This window comes from Trachemys scripta, chromosome 14 (assembly GCF_013100865.1).
Source record: "Trachemys scripta elegans isolate TJP31775 chromosome 14, CAS_Tse_1.0, whole genome shotgun sequence".
NCBI lineage: Eukaryota > Metazoa > Chordata > Testudines > Emydidae > Trachemys > Trachemys scripta.
In genome coordinates, this window is record NC_048311.1 from 13127788 (window position 1) to 13153617 (window position 25830).

Below are 25830 nucleotides of genomic sequence, written 5' to 3' on the forward strand. Positions count from 1 at the left end.
ATTCTTCACTCATCTGCTGTGGGAAAGAGGCTGTCTGCAGCTCGGGAGGCTAGGGCCAGCCGCAGTGACTTCAGTGCAGTCCCAGTCAGGACGGAGGGACCCCAGCGACCTAGAACAATTATTTACTAGACGGGAAGGATGTTAAGGTACTGAGCTTGGGCTTGGGGGACTCTCCAGGCTGTCTGCCTGGCCCTTGTCGTATGTGACCGTGGGCAAATCCCTTTGGCCCAGGGAGTTAGGTGCCTACGTACTTCAAGGGTCTGGGCCTTAGTCTGTTCTCAATTTCCCATCTGTGTGAAGGGGACAGTAACACCCCTTCTCCGGCCCTTGTCTCTGGGCCAGAGCCTGTCTCTTGCTGTGTGGCTGCCCAGTGCTGTGGGGTCCTGAACTCAGATGGGGCCTCAAGGTGCTACTGGACTAGAAATAACGGGGGAAAGTACGCACCAGGACTCCTGGTTGGTGGCAGCGATGTAGCGGGCACTGCTGGGTGTGGGGCTCCTGGCACTTGCCACGTACAGACTGTCCATGCAAACCAAGGGCTGGGGAACTGCAGTGTACTGCCCCTGATGTTCTCAGTGCCCATCCAGATGGGCATGAGCGTCTGCCAGGGCTAAGTGTCCCCTGGGCCCCCACCTTTGGGATAAGGCTGGGGAGAGGGGAATTTCCCTAAAGCAATCCCAGTCTTTGTCCTGAGGGGGTGAGAGATCAGGATGTGCTTTCCCAGGTGCACCAGAAACCACCTGTCCCATGGGGCAAGCGGCAGAAGATGGGGCAGAGGTGTGGGGCAGGGCACATTGGGGCGGGGCCTTGGAGCCCAGGACAAGGCATTTGAGCTTGATATACAAGGCAGCAGGAAGCCAGCGGAGGGAGCAAAGGTGTGGGGGGGTGATGGTGGTGGTGAAGAAGACAATCTTGACGTGACATTTTGGGCAGCCTGGTGGTGGCTTGTGGTGGGTACTGGGAAGAGCAGATAGGAGAAGGCTGCAGTAGCCCGGGGGGGGGCAACTGGGGGTCAGTGGCTTAGCCACCAAGACACGTGGGGAGATGCCCATTCCCTACAATACCCACTGCTGGCGATTCACGTGTGGAGGCCGGTATGCAACCCCCACAGATAAATACCATGGGGGCCACAGCGCGATGGCTGGCAGGAGACTGTGGGCTATGTAAAGTCATTGGGACTCATCTCGTGTGTGGGTTGGGGTGCAAAAGATCATTCCATATCTCTGAGGGTCTAGTCCCCCTAACTGCTGGGGTTTTGCCGTCCTGTGGAAATCCGAGCACTGCCCCCTCTGTCCAGGGCACTTCTCTGGCCCCATTGCCATAGCATCTGAGCTGCTCACAATCCTTAACGTACTCGTCCTCACCCACTCCTGTACGGCTGGACAGTGCAACTATCCCTGTCCTACAGGTGAGAAACTGAGGCATGGAGAGACTAAGGGACCTGGCTATAGTCAGACAGGAAATCAGGGGCTGGAAATTCAGCCCAGGTCCCCTATGACCCAGGCTAGTGCTCTAACCACTGGACCATCCTTCCTCTGATCCCATTCCCCTACCATCGCTCCGGTGAAGCAGAGCCTTCTCCCCAGGCAGGAGCAGAGCAGTGTGCCCCGACACAGGCCGAGGGCCGCATTCCTAGCTGGCTGCGCTGGGAAGTCGGCCAGCAGCACAGGTCCAGCCCAGGTGCCCTTAGCTGGCTGACATCTGCTCTAATTACGGGTAGGGATTTGGGGAAAGCCATGTATTTCTGAGCTGCACTATATGCCTTGCGGAGCCCTCTCTGCCTCAGGCTCATACATATTCATGCTGGCACAGCGTGAGTCTTTGAATATTCACATCCTGGCCAGGGAAGGGGGAAGCTTCTTACTTTCTTTCCGTGCAGTTTGCTTGTTGGGAGAACAGGACCTTCCTGGTGCCCACGATGAGGGCAGGGTAGCCTGGCCCAATCCACCAGCAACGCATCAGCTGGCATCTGAGTTACAGTAATGTTCTCCCTAACTCAAGGGCCTTGTTGTGCTCAGAAACGCGCTGGCGACAGGCGTCGGACTGAAGGCCTCTCGTCAGCCCCAGCTCTGGCACAGCACAGGCAGACCTGACTCCGCTGCTCGGTGCTCGCGGGTGCCCCTTTGCCATGTCCAGGGAGCTGCTCTTCACCTGAGAGTCTCTGCTGGCTCAGTGCATTGCAGAGTCAGAGGCCAGTCGTAGAGCTTGGCTCCCAAACGTCAGGGGCTGGTTAGAGCCTTCAGAGCCTGGCTCTCCTCTCACACCAGTGCCACACACCGGGGTGGGCAAGTCAGACCCGTCAGCTGTGTTGACCTGGAAGCAGGTGAAGCTTGGCCATACCAGGACAGTCCAATCTGTTTCAAAGGCTGCCTGCCCGTTAGTCGGGATTTAGCACAAGCCACATGGTCTTTAAGTGGCTGGGACTTTCCTAGCCGTCTCATGCGATGTCCGAGCCAAAGGCATTCGGCTCCATTCGGAGACACGTGGAACATTTTGGCGTGTGTCCAGCACTAAGCAGGGTGGAGCAATCACAGGCCATGAATGAGCCGTCCGTCTCCTGGAGCATCTCCCCCAGGAGATGTTGGAAAAGTTGAGGGGGGAGAACCCCGCCGGGGGCTCCCGTTGCCCCAGCCAGAGCTGGCTGAACGATGAAAAAAGAGTCACTAATAAACAGGCCGACTTGGCCTCTCTGGCGTCAGCGGGATCATATTCACCATTATTCACTAGGACTTGGCCAATCGCCGGATCCTGGTTCCGTTCCTCTGCCGTATCTCAGAGGCCCTGGATTAGCCCGTCGCACAGGAGATGAAGACCGTTTCCCTCATGCCGGGTTCCCTCTGTCTCAGGGGTGGCTGGGCCTGGTGCTGATGGATGGTGGGTGTCTTTGATCATTTCTAATCCGTGTCATTGTTTGCACTCGGGCTGTTTCATCTCCTCCTGTGGAGCTGGAGGACCGATCTGTCACGCGGTGCCTTGAGGCTGCCTGGCTCGGTGCTGCGTGTGCTGAAAATCAAGCCAGTGCCTGGCTGCCTGCTGCAGACCAGTGCATGCCAGGGAAATGGGCAGGGGTATTTTCTGAAGCGCCTGGATCCTCAGAGCGCCAAATAATGTCCTGGGGCAGGAGCATGGGTCATCGTCATAGTAATCATGTGCCCTTCCCTGGCACAAGGACGAGTGAACCAGTCCAGCTGGAACAAGAACTTCCACCCAGCACTAGAGCCCACCCAGACCAGCGTGCAAGACAGACTGAAGGGGCGATGATGCCAGCTGCCGCTTTTCATGTGCACGTTGGCGCTCAGATTCCAAGGCTGGGGCCAGCAGCTCGCAGAGCCCCGTAGCACGGATGCTTCTCAATGGGGGCTCACTCCACCGAAGTGAGAGAGAAAGGACGTGCCAGTGCGTAGGGTAACTCCCCCACCCCCATTTCTGACCAGATCTAATGATTCGTTATAGGTATTACCACAGTGTCTGGAGGCTGCAGTCAGGATCAAGGCCGCATTGTGCTAGTTGCTGTACAAATACACACACGCCCTGCCCTGAAGAGCTCGCAATACTCAGCCGCACCAGCTGTTGGCCACTGGCCCAAAGGGGAATGACAGTTGGCGTGAGAGAGGCCCATTGGTGTATCTTTCCCCACTGGATCTCATCTTATTTCCCCTTTCTTGGGCTGGTCTGATCCCCGGGTGCTAGGGACAGTGGAACCATCAGAGAAATACGGCACCTTCTGAAGGAGTGGAGATGAGCATCTCTCTGACTGAGGACTGAGCACTCAAGCACAGCATTACTGGTTCCCAGCCTGTGCTGGGTAGCGTCTAGGAGGAGCTTTGCTGTTTCCCAGTCTAGACGTTCCCACCTTCCCTTTCCCTACGTGAAAGCCCCATGTATGTCTGTCCCTCTACAGCTTGTACTGTACGTCCTCAGGCCTTCTGCTGCCCCAGTCCTGACCTTCTTTCTCTGTCTCTGTCTCTGAGCCTTTCTTCCACAGAACCTTTTCTTTGCACCGTTGGCAGATGCCCTCTCCAATAGATCCAGAAACAAGGACTTTTTGGTGCTCTGTGGGGAAATATAGCAAATGGCCTTGTTGGATCCAGGAGGGCCCAGCTTCAAATCCTCCTCGGTCTAGTCGGGAATGGCGCCTTTCACTCCTTACCCAGACCAGGGACAGATTCATTCCAGGAAATGCAGCTCAAGTCCCATTAACCTTATTTTGCTGGTTTTTCTGCATAGGTTCCTGCATCGCTTCATTTCTCTGTGCACCCATTTCTCCGTATATAAAATGGAGATGACACCAAGCCCCAGGAGATCCTTGATGGAAGGGGCTTGCAAAATCCTGGGTAATATTATCGTCAGGGGAATGTTCCATTCTTTGGTGCAACAGTGAACATTTGGCAGCTGTTTCTCTCTCCCGCCTCCCTCAGATTGGCACCCACATCCCATGATTCCCTGTTGCATACACCTGAGCCACGACTGGGCAGACCAAGGGAAACTCCAGCCTTCCCAGGGTGTACACGGGACTGCTGAGGTGCCTTGGGCTTTGTGCAGAAGGGGGAATTTCAGCCTAGTGCCCTAGGCAGAGATGAAATTGGCACCTCTGGGAACTAGGCCATTTGGTTAGGTGCCTAATTATGGACTTAGTTACCTGCCTCAGTGACTTGCTTGAGGTCATACCGGAAAAGGACAGAGCTTTCCTGTGCCTTTTCTGCAATCCCCTTAGCACTGCCCCTCTAGATCTGCCTTGTCTCTGCACATTTCTTCTGGGGGCTAGGTAGTGGTGACTGGAAGAGGATGTGGTTCTGTTGCTGTCTACCCCCCCTTCTCATGGGGACTTGTCCTCTGTTTAGTGCAGGTGCGGAGTGATAGACTGGGTAACATACTGCTTGTTCTGCCAGGGAGACGGTCTGTTCGATCACTCTCTGCTGGTTGCTTTCCTTCATCTAATAGAAAAGCTATTCAGGTATTCAGACTGAAAGTACCTGGGGAAAGTGTAACACGGTCACTGCGTCCAGACGGGACCATCCCATTCACAGCCTGCTTGGGCAGCGGGAACCCACCCCTCAGTTTTTTCGGACCTTGCTAAAATAGCTTGTGCAAACCTGCAGTGCTTCTGTGAGCTGTGAGAGTCTAACGCCTCGTGTGCTGTGGATGGGGGCTAGCGCTGTGGTGTACATGCCCACGGGCTGGATGAGTTCTCTGGGCATGCTAACCAGACTCTTCTTTTGCTGTCATTAACTCCCATGTGCGACTGTTCCTGTCAGGTATTCAGAGCAGCCAGCAAGGACCTTCCACAATGGCTGTAGGCAACTTTGCCTTCTGGAGTTCGTCTATGGGGTTCCTCACGAATCCTGGAGGATGCTCTGCTAACTCATACGGCCCCTCCCAGGGCAAAGACGATCCAGTTCGGCTTCTGTGGGATATGCCCACCCGCCGGCTGGGGGATGTGATTGCTTTCATCGAGCTCGTGCTGAAAAGTAGCAGCATGGGGGGGTGGCACGGGCTAGCCACCCATGTACACACCTTCTCTGGGATGGGATCACCCTTGGGTAGGTAGTCCAGGCCACCACAGCCACACCGCTCTTTTTAGTGCACTGGCTCAAGCAGAGCTAGCGTGTGTCTGTCTGCCCAAGCTGAGAATGACATCACCCGGCTGCTGTGTAGACATGCCCCCAGTTCCTGCAGGGAAGGTTTTTGGGGCTTGGAATGAACCGTGGAGCTCGGAGCGAAGGACCTCCTGCCGAAGTGCCGCAGATCACGATCGCGGCTTTTTTGTTTGGTTGGTTTTTGTTTTGCAAGGGGCGGGGGTGGCTGCTTGGGGCGGCAAAAACCCTGGAGCCGGCCCTGGCTGCAGTCAGTGGGTTAAGGAGGATCTGGCCCATGACGTGTGGAGAATTTGGTCAGCTCAGTCCCATGTGTGCTGGGAGAGAGCAGGCAGCGTCCCTACAATGCGGCCGACCAGGTGCTTTCAGTGATAAAGGAGCCTTTCCGTTTTCTATAAGCTCCTGACTGGGTTCTGTGCAGGACCTTGAAAGCTATTAAAAGGTGAAAATTGGATTCTTTTCTCCCCTTTGAAGCCAGTGGGGCTGCACTGGCGTCGCTGAGAGCAGACTGTGTCTCATACCATCTGAAGAATGGCTTTTGACCCTAGCGCATTGATTGTGCTACGAGGCGCTATTTATACTGCAGCAAATCTGGGCGCGGGGGATGGAACTGGAGGTCTCCAGCACTCGTTCCCAGATGGAATGCGGGAGGCTATGAGATAACAGCACACACTGTTCATATTGTACGTGTCAGTGTCCGGTACAAATATTAGCGAATTAACCCTCAGAACTACCTGCTGAAGCAGGTAAATAGTGTCATTCCTGTCTCATTGATGGGGAAACCGAGGAACCTGCAAACTGTGCCTCATTTTCCTCATCAATAAAGTGGGGAGCGTGAGCCCTGCCTCCCAGAGGGTTGTGAGAGGGAAATACTTGAGTGGTTGTGAGTGCTTTGAGATCCTGGAAAGGAAGGTGCGGTTTGATTGCTCCGTTTTCACACCCAGGAACGGCTGTGCTGCTGCAGGGAGCTGGACCGTGTAGCTGGGACGCGCGCTCTGTCTCTAATGCATGTTTAGAGGAACGTGAGATTACAAGCTGAATATTGTCACCCTAATGGATTCATTTTGTCCCCGCTTCAGCTCTCATTACAGTCCCTGTCAGAAGGATGCGGGGCCGGCGGTAATGAAAGCTGGGATGGATTGGCTAATGAAACGCCGACAAAATATGACAAAACATCATCACTGGGGGAGGGAGATGGCCCCAGATGAATCCGCTCACATGACAATGGGGAAACTGTAAGCAGCGCAGGGGGAAGGGCTGGAAAATACACCTCTGCACCAGGCCTGCCCCAAGACATCACGAGTGAGGGCGCCGTAGAATCCATCTGGGGGCCCATCTGGCTGAGCAAATGGCTTCGGGCACTTACTTCGGCTTCGCTGTATGTGGGCCCCCCGCAGGTGATGGCTGTTCTAGCTGTATTCCGGTAGCATCCAGAGGTCCCAGCCGAGCCAGGGGTTGTACAGACACATGGCCACAATCCCTGCCATGAGGAGCTTGCAGGGGAAACAGAGACACAGAGATCCCATCCTAGTGCCTAGCCACCAGTCCCCATTGGGTTATACGTGGACTGGAATGGGAGGAGACACCTTGTGTTTGGCCCATTTTCCAAGTGACTTTAGGACTGATGAGCAGTGCCAGGCTGGCCCAAAGCAGCGAGCGAGGTGGGAGAGACTCTGTGTCTCATTGTCCAGTCCTTAGCTTCATCCACTGCCACCTGGGTGCTGCCATTGCTTCACCTTCTTACCCCGCACCAGCTCAAGTTCACTTCCCTAGTCCAGCCCTGCCTGCAGCAAGACTCCCACTGATTCCAGCGGGCCCAGATTCCAGCTGAGCCCGAGTCATGTGTTAACTTGGCAAGTTTTCCCGGGAAGGGAATTTCAGAGCCCGGGCTGGGGCTGCAGGGCCAGAGCTGATGGTTCCGTCTTTGCTCAGCAGAGGCTCAGGGGTTGCTGCGGGTTGGGAGTGAGGAGCATTGGCAGAGGTGTCTGAGAGTGCTAGGGCGGGAGCAGTTCGGAGTGCTGGGGGTTGTCTGAGAGGCACTGGCAGAGCTGTGGGTGGGGGCCCATGGCTTCTGTCGGCAGGAGTGCTGCAGCTCGGGACTGCAGCACACTGGCGAATTTACATGGGGGGCCCAGGAATGAAATCCTGCTTGGTGTTGAGGTGCGCTGGCCCACGTGTGGAGGGGCCCTGGGCTGGACTAGCAGGCGGGGCCACAGCACAGCCCGGAGGGATGCTAGCAGAGGGGTGTGAGAAGCTTGCACAGCAGCTGCGTGTATTTACAACCTTTGCAGCGCGGTACCATTCAGCCTCTGTCGTCCCCACAATACGAGAGCCGGTGGAGTCCGGGTGTTTGAAATCCTCCAACGATCTTCAATTGCTTCAGCCGGCCGGATTAACGCAGGTGAAGCACCTGAATTCCCAGGCAGCTGGGAGGTGAATGCACGCACTGAACCCAGCGTCAGCCCAGAGCCGGGTAGCGTGTCACCTAGGTCAATCCCCCAGCCGAAGTGTGGCACGAGTGAGCCCCGGGGGCGGCTGAGGATGAGCAGCCAGGGGACGCCAGGGATTTTTTTTCTGGACATTGATTTTCCGTGACGGGTGAGGGGACGGGGTGTTTGCCTGAGTCAAAGGCAGGCCATGGGGTTCCAACAGAGACAGCCAATCCCAGCATGCAATGTGCCTTCTCCATCCATGCAGCGGCTTGCAGGAATCAGGCCATTAACCTGGTGCCTCCTGGCCCTGTTTTATCCTGGGTGCGTCCCTGACTCCCCCAGTGTGCCGTGTCAGCCAGAGACACCAGGCTACGCTTCCTCTGAAATATGGCATAGCAGTTCGCTGGCAAAGACTGCGCTCCTCCCCAGCAGCAGCCGCATTTCTCCTGTGGTCTGGCAAGTGCTTTGAGTGGGAAGGTGCTGTATAAATAAAGGTAAGTTGGAGAGGCTGTCCCAGGAGGGGCCCCATGGCCCCCGAGACCAGCCGGGGTTGTCTCGCAGCTGGTTCTCTGGGCAGGGCATCCTCGTGGGGCAGCTCTGCTGGGGCTGCTCTTTCATTAGTGCCACCCCATGTGTCTCCTCCTCACAGCCTGCATGCCACACATCTCACTGCCCTGCCTGACTGGTCCCTAGGCACCTCCTGTTCCCGCTCAGCCCTGTGGCCCTTTGTCAGCCCCGGTGCCAGGCGCTGGCCCCTTGGGGTCAGGGATCCACTCGCCAGCTCAGGGATTCTCACCCTCGGGGTTTCTCTTTTGCAGGGCGTGGGGGACCTGTTCCGGGTGCGGGTTGCCGGGGGCTCCGTGGCATGCAGCTATCTCTCCCCTCAGGACAGCAGGCCGCTCTACCACCCTGCAGTCGACAGGTAAGAGACCTCGCCCGCCAGGACAGGGCCTAGGAGCGGCTGACCGAGCAGGGACGGGTCTGGAGCCCTCACTGTCCTCTCCCTGCATGAGCCCAGCTGCTGATTCCTGAGCTGGACACTCTCCCAGCCCCGCAGTGTCCCCTGGAGCAGGGGGCTGGAGCGCACAGCTACCCCCTGCCATGGGGTTAGCCACGGGCCTGCTTTCATTTCGAGAACCTGAGCTGTGGGGCCAAAGAGGCAGTAGCCAGGGCCAGGCCTAGGGGGCCGAGGGACCATAGCCAGGGCCAGGCCTAGGGAGCTGAGGGACAATGGCCTTGGTCAGGCCTAGGTTTCATATGAAGTGAGACATGCAGAATACCCTCTGCTGCTCCCCAACCAGCGCTGGGCTTTCCCCTCCTGCATGCACCTGCTGCCACGTGCCTCCTCACCCGAGGCCTGTGCCGACCTCCTAGCAGGCCTCCAGGCCTCCGATGAGCACTCTGCGAGTGTCACTAGCAGGCACTCCGTCGGGCGGTTCTTTCTTTCTGAGTGCCTCAGACGGTTCATTTCCCACCGTGCAATGTCATCAGCTGGCCAGGGTGTTGGTGAAAGCGCTGCCCTCTGCTGGGTGCAATCAGAACTGCTCAGCTGTGTGTCATAGGCTCTGGACTGCTAGGCACTCATAAAGATTCTCCTGTAGCTGGACTGCAGGGCCTGTGTCGTGGGAAGCAGCAGGATCCAGCTTCTGTTCCTGCTGCCCTGTCAAGCCGCGAGCGGCCATGGCGTGCAGCGGGGTGAGGCCCCTCTGGGCGTGGATTTGTTATGGTATTCATCTGGAAGCATTTCTCGCTGTCTTTGCTTTGCGGCAAAGAAAATCCTGCCTTGGTTCCTTCCGCAGTCAGTGCCCAGCTGTATTTTACAGTCTGACGCCCTGGAGGCCGCTGACGCTCTGAGCCTGGGCTCAGGACTTAAGTCCCCCACTGTGGCTAGGGCTTTCCCTCAGTGGAAATCCCAGTTCTGCTCCTTGCTGGCCCCACGTGATGGGAGCAGCAGCAGGCCTGGGAGACCCACCATCAGCCCCTCCAGCAACAGGGCGCCTTTGCTGGGGACACTTGCCCCATGTGTCTGAGGAGGTTCATTGTGGCAGCACCAGCAGGCTTCCATGGGGGGGGAGGGATAGTTCAGTGGTTTGAGCATTGGCCTGCTAAACCCAGGGTTGTGAGTTCAATCCTTGAGGGGGCCACTTAGGGAACTGAGGTAAAAATCTGTCTGGGGATTGGTCCTGCTTTGAGCAGGGGGTTGGACTAGATGACCTCCTGAGGTCCCTTCCAACCCTGATATTCTATGATTCTATGATCAGGCCCTTGCCTGTGCTGCGCTCGCTGCCTGGGAGAACCAGCCCCATCACCATGCTGCCCAGGTACTGGATTCCACAGGGCAACTCCTCACTGCCCCAGGCGCTCGGTGCTGTACATATCGATCCTCTGCTCCCAGCGGCTGGGGCTGATGGTTTTGCTGTCGTGCGGTTGCCATGGCTGTTCCATTGGCACTGGCTGCATCTCATTGGTGCATCTGTCAAGCAAAGTGTCCCTCAGAGCTGGCTGCAGGCTCCCAGGTGGGACGCTGGGAGATGGAAAGAACATGAGCTCTTTGTCTCCGCTGCCTGTTTTTGGTGACTCCTTGTGGGGGTCAGCAGTCACTGTCTGATGTGAGAGTGGAGTCATGGGGAGCTGTGGGAGCAAAGTGGAGTCTAAAGGCTGATGTAGTGGAGTGGCAGCGTGCATTAGGAGTTACACACCTGAGCAGGGGTCAGGAGAGTTGGAGCCTTTCCCTGGGTCGGCCACTGTCTCTCCATGTGACTGCGAGCAAGTCACTTCCCCTCTCTGCCTCACTTCCCCTCTCTTTCCCATTCCGTATGGGGGTTAATGATGCTGGCACATATTTGCAAAGCATTTTTAGATCTACAGGCAGAAAACACCCTGTAAGTGATCAGCACTATTGTAAGCTGTTCCCATTCTGAGCTCAGGTAGGGCACTGGTCAGTTTCACGCAGTTTCTAGTCAGTTTCCCTTCCTAGTTTCCATGCCCTAGCCCCCTGGGGCTGCTGTGTCCGGATACCCGGCACGGCCGGGCCAGGCTCCAAACTCTGCTCCTTGGTATGTTGTGCTAACAATAACATCACAGCCCCCTGCTCATATCCGGCCTGGTTCCCCAGTGCTCGACACCCACCCCTGGGCTTGGATGGCCAGCAGAGCTCAGTTTCTGCTTAGGCACCTGAATAAGTGCCCAAGGTTTGGGAGCGCTCTGCACACTGCATTTTGAGCTCTTTTGAGGACATGGCCATAAGTGTCGCCAGGAGAGCTGCTGGGCGCCGAACATGCCTGGAAATCTGGCTGGTCTCTTCCCCTCAGGGCCGGTGCTTCCACTAGGCGACCCTAGGCGGCTGCCTAGGGTGGCAGGATTTGGGGGGCGGCATTTTGCCGCCCTCGGCGGAAATTCGGTGGCGGGGGGTCCTTCCGCTCCGGGTCTTCAGCGGAAATTCGGCGGTGGGTCCTTCACTCGCTCGGGGACCCGCCGCCGAAGTGCCCCGTAGACGCAGAGCGGAAGGACCCCCACCGCTGAATGCTCAGAGGAGGAGCGCTGTCGCCTAGGGCGGCAAAATCCCTGGCGCCGCTCCTGCTTCCCCTGTCCCCTGTAGGTCCCCAGTGGTTGGCAGTGTCCCTTTAGCAGACGGGAAAAAGGCAGCGTGAATTTCGTGACAGCGGGGAGCCAGCCTAGCACCCAGCACTGGCCAGTACATTTTGGGAGCTGGTTTCTCCTGTCTGCTTAGCTCTGCGAGAAATCTGGGGATGGAGGTAACTGGCCTCCACTCCGTGTCCTGAAATCAGCGCCCACCTGCAAGTGCCTGTGTAACATTGCTGCCTGAAGCATACCCTGAATCAGCTGGCTGGCTGTTATTGATGGTCCCTGCTAACCTGCAATGGGTTCTTGTCCTCTCTGCAGCCACTAATTAAGCAGGGAGAAATTGCTGCTGTATCCTGTACCTGCCTCACTCTGCCTCTAAATACACTGTGACGGGCATCAGCGTTCTGGGGAGGAGAGGTCAGGCAGACGGCCGAGGTTCAGCACCACTCCTCCACTCCAGCACAGCTCTTTAGTTCTTCTAGGCAATGACTTGCTTGTTCCAGGTGAACTTTTTTACTCGGCCTGGCAGCTGGGATGGCCAGCCAGGATTTGTGGTTCCAGTGGGGATCCCTCTGCAGTTACTGCAGCACACACAACACGATACCAGCACTGATAGACAAGCTGTTCTCTAGTTAGTGTAGGGAAGGTGGCAACTGTGATCCACTGGGCACAGGAATTAATGCTGCCACTGGGTCACTTGGTGTCGTTGTACAGTGTACAATGATCCTGTCACACTAGTGCCTTTGCACCACTGCATTCTCAACTAATCCTGTCACACTAGTGCCTTTGCACTGCTGTATTCTTGAGGGATCCTGTTGCACTAGTGCCTTTGCACTGCTGTATTCTCTACACACCCTGTCACACTTGAAAACTTGCCAGACCCTGTCAGACTAGAGCCAGGGTGTGCAGCCCGGGGGCGATGGGTGGTGGGCTGGAGATCACCCAGCAGCAGCAGCTCCTGTCCCGTAGGGCTGAGGCCTGCTCCGGGCGCTGTGACCCAGCTCATGGGGTCACAGCACTGCTCAGGTTTGGCCTGGCTCCCCCCATCATGACAGAGAGCGGACGGGGCAAATTTGAGCGAGTGCTGTTCTGACCTAGCACACAGGGTCCCAGCACCACGTGCCCCATACACCGGAGCAGGGAGCCAGGCCCAGCCCAAGGGACAGGAGTCACCCCAGCAGCCTCGCTCTCCAGCCCCGGGGGAACAGTCACGTCCTGCGCCTCCTGTTGTCAGCTGTGTAATATGCTCAGTAAGGTGCCGTGCGCGGACTAACAGCACTGGGGGCCCTGCCCTCTCCTGGCCCCGCCGCTGGCTCAGGAGTGCTGGAGCAGCTGGCAGGTGTGAGGAGTGTCACTGTCGCTCACAGGGGCTGGGCGTGGCTGAGGGGAGCAGATTTCAGAGGCTCCGCTCTCCTTTTCCGTGTCAAACACCCTGCGTGCAAACTCCATCAGTCTCCTCCAGGTGCAGCCACGGGGCACATGGGACCAGCCCGGCCACATGGGGCCTAGCACTTGGGCATCTGCTCGGTCTGCTCCTGACAACGGGATGTGGGAGCAGACCTCCATCACCTTCAGAGGACCCGCTCACCCCTCCAGTGCCCACTTGGATGATGGAGCAAGCCGCTTGTCTGGGAGGAGTCTGCCACCTACTGGCCCTTCTGGGGATTACACTGCAGCCTCTCGTTCCCTGCCAGGGCTGCCTTGTGATTCGGGGGCCGTAGTAGGTGGGGTTTCTCCACAGCTCTGCTCCCCATCGCCTGTCTGCCCCGTCACAGCAGCTTGGAGCTGCCAGCCCGGGAGCCCGCCCTGCGCCTCCAGCTGTCCTGAGGATGTGACAGTCCTTTAGCTCGCTGAGAACTAACATAGGCACGGACCAGGGCTCCCACGCAGGCCCCCGCGCCCCCTTTGCTCCGGGCATTCTCGTCTGGTCGGCGACAGCAGCTGGTCACACAGCCGTGCCAGGGAGCCCAGTGGAGAAGGCAGGATGGCCGCCTGCTGACGCCGGCTCCCGTGCCTCGTGGAAGTCGTCTCCCCAGCACATCACTGCCTGCCTGGCCTTCACGGAGACCTCCCCTTCTCCCAGTAGAAGGGATCCGGCTGCATATTTATAAACCACCCCCCTTGCTGGTTCGTCCCATCTGAGCCAGCGGGATAATAATTATTATTCATAATTATTGGTACCATGGGTGTGCCTAGGGGTCCCTGTCCCGGATCAGGACGCCGTCGTGCCAGGCGCTGCACAAAGGCACAACAAAAAGACAGTCCCCACCCCATAGAACTGACAGTGCAAGGAAGCTGTGCCTCTCGCTGCCCACCTGAGAGCCCGTTTCTTCTCCCTCTTCATGTGTCTTTCCCTGGCACTTCATCTGAATGCATCCATCTCCCGTGACTACTCTTCACGTTAATGTACACTGATACAGTGCCAGTAACTTACAAACACAGTCCTTGCCTCCAAGCCCTGGCAGTCTGACAGCAATCCGGGGGAGAGAGGGTTTGGGCATTGGCTACCCTGGTGGCGAATGCAGGATGGGTGGGGGGAAGGATAGATGGATATGGGCAGAAGGCGGGAAGGGTTGATTCAGGCAGGAGCTGGGGGCAGCATTGCAGGCGAGGAGAGCAGTGTGAGAGCAGGCACAAAGCCGAGCCGACACACACAGTGAGGGGAGAGGACTGGGCCCCGTGGTGTGTTGAGGACTCTGTTGGAATTGCATGGTATCGCTTTAAGAGCTGGATGGAGAGGACGTTCCATATCCTGCTTGCAGGCTACGGGGCTCTGCAGGGAAGTCAGCCATCCAAGTCAGTCTGGGAAGAGCCAGCCTGGAACAAGGTGGGTGAGTAGAGCCTCACTGCCTTCGGGAGCAGCCTGCTTTGTCTGTCTCTGGTTTTGGTCACTGGGTGTTATTGGTCTGGATTCTAAGAAATACAGTCGCTTTACAGTGCGACCTTCCAGCAGGGGCATTTGGTGTTTTTATCTAACGTCTCTGTGTGTATGCTGGGACACCACAGGCAGGGCATAGGGAGTGGGAGGAGCCCAGGGGCCATGCAAGCGGTGACATCAGGCTACACAATACCCAGCATGCAGTTCCCCTGCAGCACCGTAGTGGTCCTGCAGTGGTATACTGGCTAGTGTGACGGAGCTCTCTGAAGTGATGTGGGGTGGGGGCCAGTGAGAGGGACTCAGGAGACCTGGGTTCGAGTCCCAGCTCCAGTCTGTTGGGTGACCCTGACCATAAACTTGGGTTATCAGTAAATGTTGGTAACCGTTGCGTTCGCTGGACACACACAAGCTGACAAATAAAAGATTGATTTGTACAGATGGGCAGAGAAAGAAAACACTGCTGGAGAACGTATTAGTGTTTGATCTAAGGAGTTCCCTTTGTATAGCTTGACAGGTGATGTGCAAAGTGCCAAGGGGTTTGTATTGACCCCCAGAGGTCAGGGTGTTGCTGGGACGGCTCCTTAAAGAAGCAGCACCTTGGAAATGATCATCTGTCTCTAAGCAGGCTGGGGGCCTGGCGTCTGTGGCTGGGAACCTGTTCCTCAGCTTCCCAGAGATGGTGCTGACAGAGCAGAGGTCTGGGAGGTTGGCGGTGTACGGCGCCCCTTTGCTGCAGCAGTCTCCAGTCTGCCATGGGATGGGGATAGTGTGACCAGGTGTCCGGCTTTTGACTGGAACATCCGGTCGAAAAGGGACTCTGGCGGCTCCGGTCAGCACCGCCGACTGGGCCATTAAAAGTCCGGTTGGCAGTGCTCAAGCAGGCTAGTCCCTACCTGTCCTGGCACCGCGCTGCACCCCGGAAGCAGCCAGCAGGTCCGGCTCCTAGGCAGGGGTGGGGCCCCCCGAGGGTTCTGTGCGCTGCCCCCACCCCGAGCACTGGCTCCACCTGCCAATGGGAGATGGGGGGGCGGTGCATGAGGGTGAGAGCGGAGGGTGGAGCTTCCTGCCCCCTCCCACCCCCCCGCCTAGGACCCAGACCTGGTGGCTACTTCTGGGACATGCACAGCGCGGTGCCAGGACAGGGAGGCAGCCTGCCTTAGACCCGCTGCACCTCTGACCAGGAGTCGCTCGAGGTCAGCCCACGCCCCAACCCCCAGCCCTCAGCCCCCCTGCTCCTCAAACTACCCATCCCCGGCCCCAGCTCTCACCCCCAGCCCATAGCCCTCACCCCCCCTGCACTCCAACCCCCTGGCCCAGCCCAGGCCCCCTTCCCATACGCTGAACCCCTAATCCCAGCCCCACCCCAGAGCCCTCCGCCCCTTCCGCACCCCAACATCCTGCCCTAGCCCAGTGAAAGTTAGTGAGGGTGGGGGAGAGCGAGCCACCGAGGGAGGGGGAATGTAGTGAGCGGGGGCAGGGCCTGTGGAAGGGGCGGGGGCTCATGGAGGGGCGGGGCTAGGGTGTTCCGATTTGTATGACTAGAAAGTTGGCAACCCTAGGTGGGGAAGGGACGTTGCGGAAGCCACAGGCTGCTGCTAAAAAGCCATGGCGCTGGTCAGGGCAAGAGGGCTGACAGGGAAGGGAAGGGCAGCTCCATGCCATGCTCCGTGCCCTACGGAGCTGCCTGCAGGTTCTCACATGATGGCTGCAGGGACTGGGGGAGGAACGGAGAGCCTGCTGCCAGACAACACCTGTAGCTGCCAGAGCTCTGCCGGCCTGGCCCGTTTCCCTGCCTCATGCCCCACCAGTGCGGGGAAGACAGTGGGTGAGGGGTGGTGCCCTGGGCCTTCCCCTCCGGCACCCGAGGGGCTCTGGGAAGTCTCTGCTCTCTCATGGGGGATCACCCCTTACTAGCAGGGTCAATACAGCGACCCTCAAGCTTCCCTTTGGGCCTGGGCTAGCAGCTGCGACCCGTACTGTGTCCCAGGGGAACAGCCCGGAGCAAGGCCCCTCCTGCTAATGCCTGGCCTTGTCCCAGCAGAGCGCTGCAGTTCGGCGGCCTGGGCAGCCCCCCCCACGTGAAGCTGGTGGTGGAATGGGACCCGAACACCAAAGAACGGTGAGTCCTCAGCGCCGCGGAGCCTGTCCGCAGCAGTGGCAGGGGCACAGAGGCAGCGGGTCTGTCTCGGTGCCGCGGGCTGGGATCAGAGACTCCGGGTCAACACAGCTGGAAGAAAACGTCTCGGTTCCCCTTACGTTTCTCATCAGTGTTTGGTCCGTAGCCACCTGGTGGCCTCAGGCCTTACTCCTGTGCCCACCCCCTGGGCAAGGACCTGGTCTCTGTATTTCACTCAACAGAACCAGAACCAACTCATTGGGCTCTTAAGTGTCTTATTTATTAACGGTCCAACCTCAGAATCCCCCCCATGGAAGGGTAGAGTAAAGTCTGAGTGGGACCGTCCCCATTGTCCCGCTGGGAATTCTGCCCGAGTGAGGACATCAGGATCTGGCCTGCTAAGAATCACTTGCCCGTGTCTCCCCCATTGGACAGCAGGGTTAACGGTGAGCAGTTTGCACAGGACAGTGAGGGTCCATGCACTCTGCGTTTAACAGCAGCGGAGCACCTTCAATGGAGCGATGCTGGATTTGCACCGAAGAGCGTGGAATAGCTGGCTCTGGGCTGGCACTTCATCCTGTTAGACGGCTGAGTGCCCAGCAGCGCCCAGGACACCAATGGGGTTGCCGGTGCTCAGCACGTGTGAAGATCCAGCCACTTGGTTAGGTGCCGAAATACAGAGTTTGAGCCAAGGTTTTCAAGCATGGGGTGATTTTGGGGGGGCCCAACTTGAGACACCTCAAAGGGGGCTGAGTTTCACAGTCTGGGGGCTCAGTAGTGTCTGAAAATCAGGACCCTTTAAGGCATCTCAACTTGGGGGCCCCAAGTCACTGGCACTTGTGAATATCTTAGCCTGGGCGCCTAACTTCAAGCCCCTGTACTGGACAGTATTGTCCACTAGGGAGAGAACTGCTCTGCCTTTACTAGAAGGCCACCTCTGCCAGGCAACCAACATGCCAATCCCTTAAATGGTCAATTAGGACGGGTCTTACTGTAACTCAACCTGTGGAACTCACTGCCTCAGGATATGGAGGCAAATACCACAGGCTGGCTTGGGAAAGAGCAGGACAGTTGCTGTCTCCTCTCATGCTGCCCATGGATGGCACTGCCCAGATGCCATCACGTGGATACTGCCTCCCTCCAAGCTCCTCTCCTGCCTTTGCAGTCTGTTTGGCAGCATCCAGGAGGAGGTGGTGCAGGACACCGAGAGCGTCCGGCTGCAGCAGCAGGCCCATCAGCAGCAGCACAGCTGCACACTAGATGAGTGCTTCCAGCTCTACACCAAGGAGGAGCAGGTACGTGCCATGCAGGGCGGGCTCTGGTCGTGCACCCTGGGCCTGCTGTCGCCCTTTGTGCTGGGGCATCTGGGGCACTGGAGCTGGGGGGTAGGGACAGGTGCTGGGCTGATAGCAGGGCACCCCAGGGCATGGATCCAGCTGCCCAGCTGGGGCTGGCAGGAGAACAGGAACAAAGGGAAGGGAGAGCCCACCGCACCCTGTGAGGGGAACCCCAGCCTTCCTCTCTGAGCCCGAGCCAGGGCAGGTAGGCACCGGGGACTGTGCTTCCCCCCTCCCCCGCCCAGACCCAGGTCGCAGGCCCCGCTGGACAAATCCTGCTGGAGGGATGCGCAGCAGCACCAGGTGCCCAGTGCCCTCCCCATGGGCATGGGGGGCATGGCCAGGCCAGTTGCTGGGGCCACGCTAACCCTAGCCTTGCCTGGGGCATGGTGTCTTGTGTCCCCAGCTGGCCCCCGACGATGCCTGGAGGTGCCCCCACTGCCAGGTGCTGCAGCAGGGCGTGGTGAAGCTGAGCCTGTGGACGCTGCCCGACATCCTCATCATCCACCTGAAGAGGTTCCGCCAGGTGGGTGAGCGCAGGACCAAGCTCTCCACCCTCGTCCGCTTTCCCCTCCGCGGCCTCAACATGGCGCCCCACGTGGCCAAGAGGAGCCAGGCCGGGACGCAGGCACTGGGCCCGTGGGCGACATGGAAGCAGCTGCCGTACCTCCACGAGAGCTCCCAACTCGAGTCGCTCTACGACCTGTACGCCGTCTGCAACCACCATGGCAGCATGCAGGGTGGACACTACACCGGTGAGTGCACCAGGGCACCATGCAGGGCGGGCACTTCACCGGTGAGTGAACCAGGGCGCCATACAGGGCGGGCACTATGCCGGTGACTGCACCAGGGCACCATGCGGGGCAGGCACTACATGAGTGAGTGCACCGGGCGTCGTGTGGGATGGACATTACACGGGTGAGTGCTCCAGGGCTCCATGCGGGTAGGCACAACACGGGTGAGTTGGTGCTAACCCCGAGTTGGTACTAACCAATGCCCCAGTCTGGTGCTAGGGGGCGCTGTGCAGCTGGAGATGCCTGGCTTTGAGCCGGGGAAGGACACTGGAAGTCCTGGCTGGCTGCGGTGATTAAACCTCTGGGGCGATGCTACCTGTGGAGGGCCTTGGAGCAGCTGGGCTGGCCCAGACCTAGCTGGCGAATTGCCTTCTGCCTGCCTACCTCTCGCTGCGGTTTCAGTCCCAGGCCGGGCGGGGGCGGACCCCAGCCAGACGGGCCCTGCCAGCGATGCAGGCTAATGGGATTCCACCCTGGCGGGGCTGGACTGAACCCCAAGCCTGGCGCCCCCAGGGCCCCGTCTCCACCCCTCGTGCGGTTCATGAGCTCCCTTCCTAAGCACAGCTGTGATCTCTGCCCCAGCCTACTGCAGGAACTCCCTGGACAGCCGCTGGTACAGCTACGACGACAGCGCTGTGGAGCCGGTTCTGGAGGACGAGGTCAGCACCCGGGGCGCCTACATCCTCTTCTACCAGCGAAGGAACATCATCCCCAGCTGGTCTGCCAGCAGCTCCGTGCAAGGTGGGCCTGCGCCCCTGCCGTCCGTGCTCGCCCCCGGGGACGTGCTGCTGCGGGGAGCCCAGGCCTGGCCCACTCAGGGCCAGCTTTAGGCAAAAGGCAGGCGCCGCGTCTTGGCTCCCCGGGAGGAACGCCCTCGGCAGAGTTGTTCCAGGATCTGCTTCAGTGCGAGTGCTGGGGGGCCAGAGCCTGGCTCATCGCTGCCCATCCGCCCCTGGGAGAGGGTGTCTGCACGGGGAGCCGTCTGCGATTGCTTTCCTCTAGCTAGCATGGGTAACAATAGCAGCGGAGACCTGGCTGCACGGCCGTCAGCACGGGACTGTGCATGCTGGTCATTAGCCGCTACTCATGCCCATGGGCTGCACTGCTCTTGTTACCCGTGCCAGCGAGCTGAAAGCTGCTGTGGCTGTGGTTACACAGGCTGCATCAAACCCTCCTGTGCCCTGTCGAGTCCCCGGGAGGGTGGGTGGAAATCACAGCCATTGGCATCGGCAGGCCAACCCACCCCCCGCGTTCGGCCTAGGGCTGTCTGTGACAAGTACATTGCTGAGTCTCCCCCATAGACTGACCCGTCAGAGGGGTCCCTGGGGCCCGTCCCCTCTGGGCTCCGCGGGGCCAGCACTGTGACACCGTTCTGGCTTTAACACGATCAGCCGGCAGCTGAATCCTGCTGAGCTGCTCCGGTGTGGAGTAGCCGGGGGGAGGGAAAGGACAATTCACACGGGCTGTTCGCTGAATGCTTTGGCTCTCTCGCACGCACACGCTCAATCACAAAGCACAAGGGCACACACATTGGCACAATTACAAAGCATGTGGATGCATCTACACACAGTCACAAAGCACATGCGCATACATGTACCCTCGCACAAAATCACAGCACATGCACACACATCTACACACACACAGTGGCAAAGCCACCCACCTCCGTGCAAGCAGAGTACACACCCTGACACAGGCACATGCATACTCACACAACCACAAAGCACATGCACAGACACACATTCTCTCTCTCTCTCTCTCTCTCTCTCTCTCTCTCTCTCTCTCTCTCACACACACACACACACACACACCCCTCCTGAGAGACGTGCGCTCTGATTTGACAGAGGCTGTATTTGCTCTGAGATCCTTGCAAATTACTAGTCTGTTGTGGCATGGTAATTGTGCTGTCCTATTTATGCTGCCACCCTGTGGCTGTTGCTTGTAACTGCACTTTATGGCACATACCCATTTTATGTATTATTATCAGCGGCCACTGAGCTTAGGTCCTTTGGTTTTGGGGAGCCCGAGAGGAGACCCTGGGGGCCTGAGCATCCACAGCTCCACTGGCCTCATTCGGAGCTGCAGAGGAAATGAAGCCCTCAGTGCCTCAGGCTGGGCTCCCAACGCCCCGGCCCATTTTGGAGACGTCGGCCGGGGTGAGAGCTAGCTGGCCGCCTGCCTCCCGGGATCGGGCACTGCGGGGGCTGCCACTGGCACCAAGGAATGAGGCTGGATCGGGTGGGCTGGCTTCCCACAAGACCCTGATGGGACTCACTGCTTGGAGCATGGGTCAGGACCGTGCTGCCCTGGCTCTGTGAGCCTAACAGGCCCTGGTCAGGGTCCCATTGGCCTCTGGGGCGGGGATGGGACCAACCCACCCTGACTCTGGCCGGGCCAGCACAGTTATACAATGGCTATTGGGCGCCCTCTACTGACACTTGCTCCAAAATGCAACAAAACAAGCCACGGTGACACCTGGCTACCTAACCAGTGGCCTGGGCCTGTCCAGTGGCATCTCTGCATGCAGATCTCTCCTTCCCCAGCATCAGCACCCCCCCCCCAGATGGCTCCCTGGGGATCCCAGCATGAGGGGTGCATGGGGGCCCCACTCTGACCCAGAGGGACCCAGGGAGGAAAGTTCAGGCAGCGGCTCACTAGCAAGGGAGGCCCCTGGGAGCTGCAGGCTGTAGCTGTGGACAGCTCCATCTCAGTGATTGCTCATTGCCGGGGCTGGAGCTGGCTGCGTTGTGCATTTTGGTGCCACCCCCCTTGCTGTGCCCCCAGTGCCCCATTGGGTCTATGCCCCAGTAACACGCCTGTCTGGGTTCCCCCTGCAGGCTCCACCAGCTCCTCCGTGTCGGATCACTGGCTCTCGCGGCTCAGCGGGAGCAGCAAGAGGGAGAGCCTGGTGTCCCGGAGCTCCACGGCCTGCCCCTCCCTCCCAAAGGTCCCCGACTCGCCCGTCTTCCTCGACGCCGCAACCAGCCAGGAGAAAGGTCTGTGGTATTGCTGTGCCTGACCCCGGAGCAGTGAACCCCGGTGCTCTGCCCTGCCAGTCGAGCGCCTCCCCCCCCCCCCAACCCCACCCCCCGCAGGACTCCGTTGGGTCGCAGAGCAGGATTCGGCCCCAAGAGCTTTGCAGCGCGGGAGTCTGGGCTGTGCCGGGGAGAGCCAGGGCAATCGACTCGCTGGCACTGGGGAAGGGGGCGCCGTGCAGTGCTAGGTGGGGGGTGTCAGGCCGTGTCTGGACACGACAGGACATTGTGAGCCCAGGGGCCAGTTTGTTTCCCTCCAGGGGCTCTTTCCCCAGTAACCCCCTACACGGCCTGGCTGGGTCAGCTAGTCTCTGCTTGGCCTCACAGTCTGAGGGGTCTTCTGGAGGGGAGACCAGCCCCGCGGCAGGGGAAGAGTGGCCCATTCACTGGGGGTGGCACAGAAGAAGGGACAGTCGTGGAAGGAGCGGGACAGCAGGGCAGCAAGGCTGGCGGCATGGGGCGGAGGAAGGGAATGGGCCGGAGGGATGGGGGAGAGGCAGCACCCTGCAGGTGGCAAGGGGGGGGGTCACAATCAGGTTCGCAGGGAGCTGGGTGGGGGCCAGGTGAACTTTCTGCTTTGGTCATTTCAGTGCCACCAGCCCCCAGGAATCACGGATCAGGCCCCAAAACACCCCAAGTGTGGGTTAAAAGGCAGGGGGATGGACCCAGGCCAAGCTGGCGGGCTCCATTGATTCACCCTCAAGGGGGCAGGAGCCTTGAGGGGCCCTGTCTTCTAGCTTCCCCCACCCCCGAAGGCCGGAACCTGCGAGTCTCCCCTCATCCTGAGGCTTGGCTGCACTTAGCCGAGCCAGGAAGCTCGGAGCCAACACGCTCCAGGCGCACGCAGGATTAACCTCTGCCGCGCTGTCCCCAGCCCGGCCCCCTGCGGGACTAGCTCCACGGCAAGCTGAAAACTGCCCCCCTGTGGCCTGCCCCATAAGCAGATGCCAGGGCTCTAGCCCCACCCATCAGGGGCTGTGCTCCCCTGCATGGCGGGGCGGGTCCATCCAGCTGAACGTCCCTCCAGAGCGCCACCTGCTGGTCGAATGCACCAGTTACAGCTGGCCAAAGGTGCACTGGCACGCGTCCCCTACGCTGCCCAATGTGCTGGTGGATTTCAGTGGCGCATGGGCCACCAGAGGCAACATTCAGGTTCTTGGGACCCAGCCCTCATCATTAGCATTGTCTGTGTGTCCCTGGCACCAGTGCGCTAGGCACTGGATATTCAGTGAGAGACAGGCCCCGCCCAAAGGGACAGGACTAGATGGACAAAGGGTGGGGGAGAAACAGAGGCAGGAAGTGACTTACCCAAGGTCACACTGGGACTAGAACTAGGGTTGCCAGGTGTCCGGTTTTTGACCAGAAAGGGAGCTGCGGGGGTGGCGCCTGCAGGTGCAAGGGGAGCACACAGAGCCTTCCTGGCCACCCATGTGCCTAGGGGCTGGAGGGACCTGGCGGCCGCTTCCTGGGAGCCGTGGTAAGTGCCGCTGGGACCCTGCACCCCCTCCCGCACCCAAACCCCTGCCCCAGCCCAGAGTCCCCTCCCACACCTAAACTCCCTCCCGGAGCCCACACCCTGCATCCCCTCCTGCACCCCAAACCCCTCATCCCCACCCCAGAGCCCACACCCCCAGCCGGAGACCTCACCTCCCTCCCAGACCCCAATCCTCTTCCCCAGCCTGGTGAAAGTGAGTGAGGGTGGGGGACAGCGATGGAGGGAGGGGGATGAAGCAAGTGGAGGCGGGGCCTCGGAGAAGGGGCAGGGGCTCAGGGAAGGGGCGGGGCAGGGGTGTTTGGTTTTGTATGATTAGAAAGTTGGCAACCCTAACTAGAACCCAGGTCACCTGATTCATTGGCCAAAGTCACTAGCTACTAGCCCACACTGCTGGCCAGATCCTGCCCTTGGCCACTCCTGGGCAGCTCCAGCGGCACTGGTAGGAGCTGCGCCCAGCCCGAGCTGGCCCCGGATGCCCCGCAAGGGGCAGCATGCAGCTCTGCTCTGCTCTCGGGGGCTCCCGCCAACCTGCCTGTGTTTCTCTTGCAGGAGGCTTTGAGTCGAGGCCCCTGGTGCGCGGCATTCAGGGGCGCAGCGTCAGCATGAAAGTGTCCCCCACCAAGACCAAGCTGGGGGCCACCAAGCCAGTGCCCCTCCGTTGGTCCTTTGCAGCCAGAGACAGGCCACAGGCTGCGTCCGGGGAGCTGGTGGAATACCTGGAATCTGGGCGCAGGCCCCGGTACACCAACGAGTCCATCGTCCCCCTCATGACAGGGGGCAGCGAGAACACCCCGGTGCCGGCAAGGCCTCCGCAGAACCCGGCCGCGGCTGGGAAGGACCAAGGGGCCGGCAGGGCTGGTAAGGCGAGTGGGAATTCCCCAGGTGCTGTGGGGGGTGCTGCAGAGAGCCACGGCAAAGCGTCCCCAGCCACCGAGATGGCCGGGACCCTGAAGAGGAGCAGCAAACCAAAGGAGGAGGCGGGTCAGCCGCAGAGGACATCCAAGAAGCTAGAACTGCCCGTCAACGCGGGGGGCCCCTGGAAAGCTGAGGAGCCAAAGACCAACGGGAGCAAAGTGAGCTCCAATGGGACGGCCCGCGCGGGCACCCTGCCCCACCCACACCGCTCCCAGAGGGCCAGAGGGGCACCGGGCAGGGACGGGGACCACGACCAAAGAACCCCCGCCAAGGCCGGGGAGCACGGCAGGGACAGGGACCCTGAGGCTGAGAGGCAGCTGGAAGGGAAGTTCACCATCTTCAGGGCTGGCTTCCTGAAGAAGGAGCCCAAGCAGCCTGGCGAGTCAGAGCGGCCCCACGCCTCGGAGCCAGCCATGGGCTCCTCCCGGACGTCGCTCTCCAATGGCACCCTGAGCGTCATCAGTGAGGGCAGGGCCAACGGCACACTGGGCCGGCGGGGCAAGGAGGGCCAGGCCAACGGCAGGATCAGCCGGTCCGAGGTGGACATCAAGCGCTCGCAGAGCTCTGCCAGCATCCACAGCAAGGCTGACTGGGTGCTGCGCAGGTCAGCCTCCCTCTACAAGAACGGCAGCAGCGGCCACCAGCACAGCCGCAGCGTGCCACTGGAGAAGGTGGCCTGTGGCACCTTGCAGAGGGTCAAGTACCACACGGCCTCCCTGGGCAGGAAGAAACCAGTGCCTGAATCCAGCTTCTAACCCGGAGCGGCTGGGGGCTGGAGGACGAGCACGGCTACTGCTATAAGCCAGGGCAACCAGGGTCGGAGAGAGGAAACGGACAAACCCAGCGGGAGGCTGCAAGGGGCTGTGATGTCCATTGAGGCCGCGTTGGTCTGATCTCTGGGTTCCCAAGTCCCGCTGGGGCTGGGTCCAGTTCTCCTTCCCTAGGATTGTTAAGGGAGCTGTCTCCTGCCACGCCCCTGATGCCTGGTCTCTCTCAAGTGTGTAGAGGACGGGGCTCCCTGCACAACCCATGCCTTAATAGGACGGCACCCAGCACAGGGCTGCTGAGATGGGGGCGGGGAATGAGCGGCGGGGAGAGCAGAGGAAGAGTATTTATTCTATACGCAGAGAGAGTTTTATTCACGCAGCGTCAACGACGCTTTTTGTTTTGTAAAAGGCGACTATTTTTCGTACCAAGGACGGGATGGGGATGGGGATGGGGGGGAGGGGGGAGAAGGGGGGGATCATTTACGCACCAAGGTCTATGCAATAATAAAGTCTTCTACTGAGCTTTTGTATGTGGGGGCCTGGCTGGCCGCACACGCTGGGGTTTTGCAGAGCTTTCTATTAAAGCCGTATCAAACAAGCACCGAGCTGGGGACTTTGGGGAGAGAGTCCCACGGAGGGTGGGCTATGGAGGGGCCGAACGTCTGTCTGCTTCTTGGGCTGATGCTGCCTGGGTTGGGGAGTTCCTGCACTCCAGAGATTGTCGGGTAAACCCTCAAAGCTTGAATCTCCTGTGCCCAATGTGTCACTGACCCCCGCAATGCCCTGTGCCCCTGTGTCACTGACCCCCCCCAGCACCCTATGCCCTGTGTGTCACTGACCCCCCAGTGCCCTGTGCCCCTTGTCACTGACCCCCCCCAGTGCCCT

General features: G+C 59.5%; 1 protein-coding gene across 2 annotated transcripts in view; it reads left to right on the plus strand.

Moving 5' to 3' along the window:
* The window catches only part of USP43 (ubiquitin specific peptidase 43), a 175504-nt gene extending 150129 nt beyond the window's left edge, over positions 1 to 25375 (plus strand). For both annotated transcript variants that reach the window (XM_034790481.1, XM_034790482.1), the window contains exons 9-15: positions 8845 to 8948; positions 16531 to 16608; positions 17771 to 17900; positions 18349 to 18697; positions 19319 to 19477; positions 21571 to 21729; positions 23813 to 25375. In XM_034790481.1, the coding sequence (XP_034646372.1) occupies positions 8845 to 8948; positions 16531 to 16608; positions 17771 to 17900; positions 18349 to 18697; positions 19319 to 19477; positions 21571 to 21729; positions 23813 to 24933 (2100 nt within the window). In that variant the 3' untranslated portion in view covers positions 24934 to 25375. The remainder of the gene's footprint in view (positions 1 to 8844; positions 8949 to 16530; positions 16609 to 17770; positions 17901 to 18348; positions 18698 to 19318; positions 19478 to 21570; positions 21730 to 23812) is intronic.
* Positions 25376 to 25830: the final 455 nt, after the last annotated feature.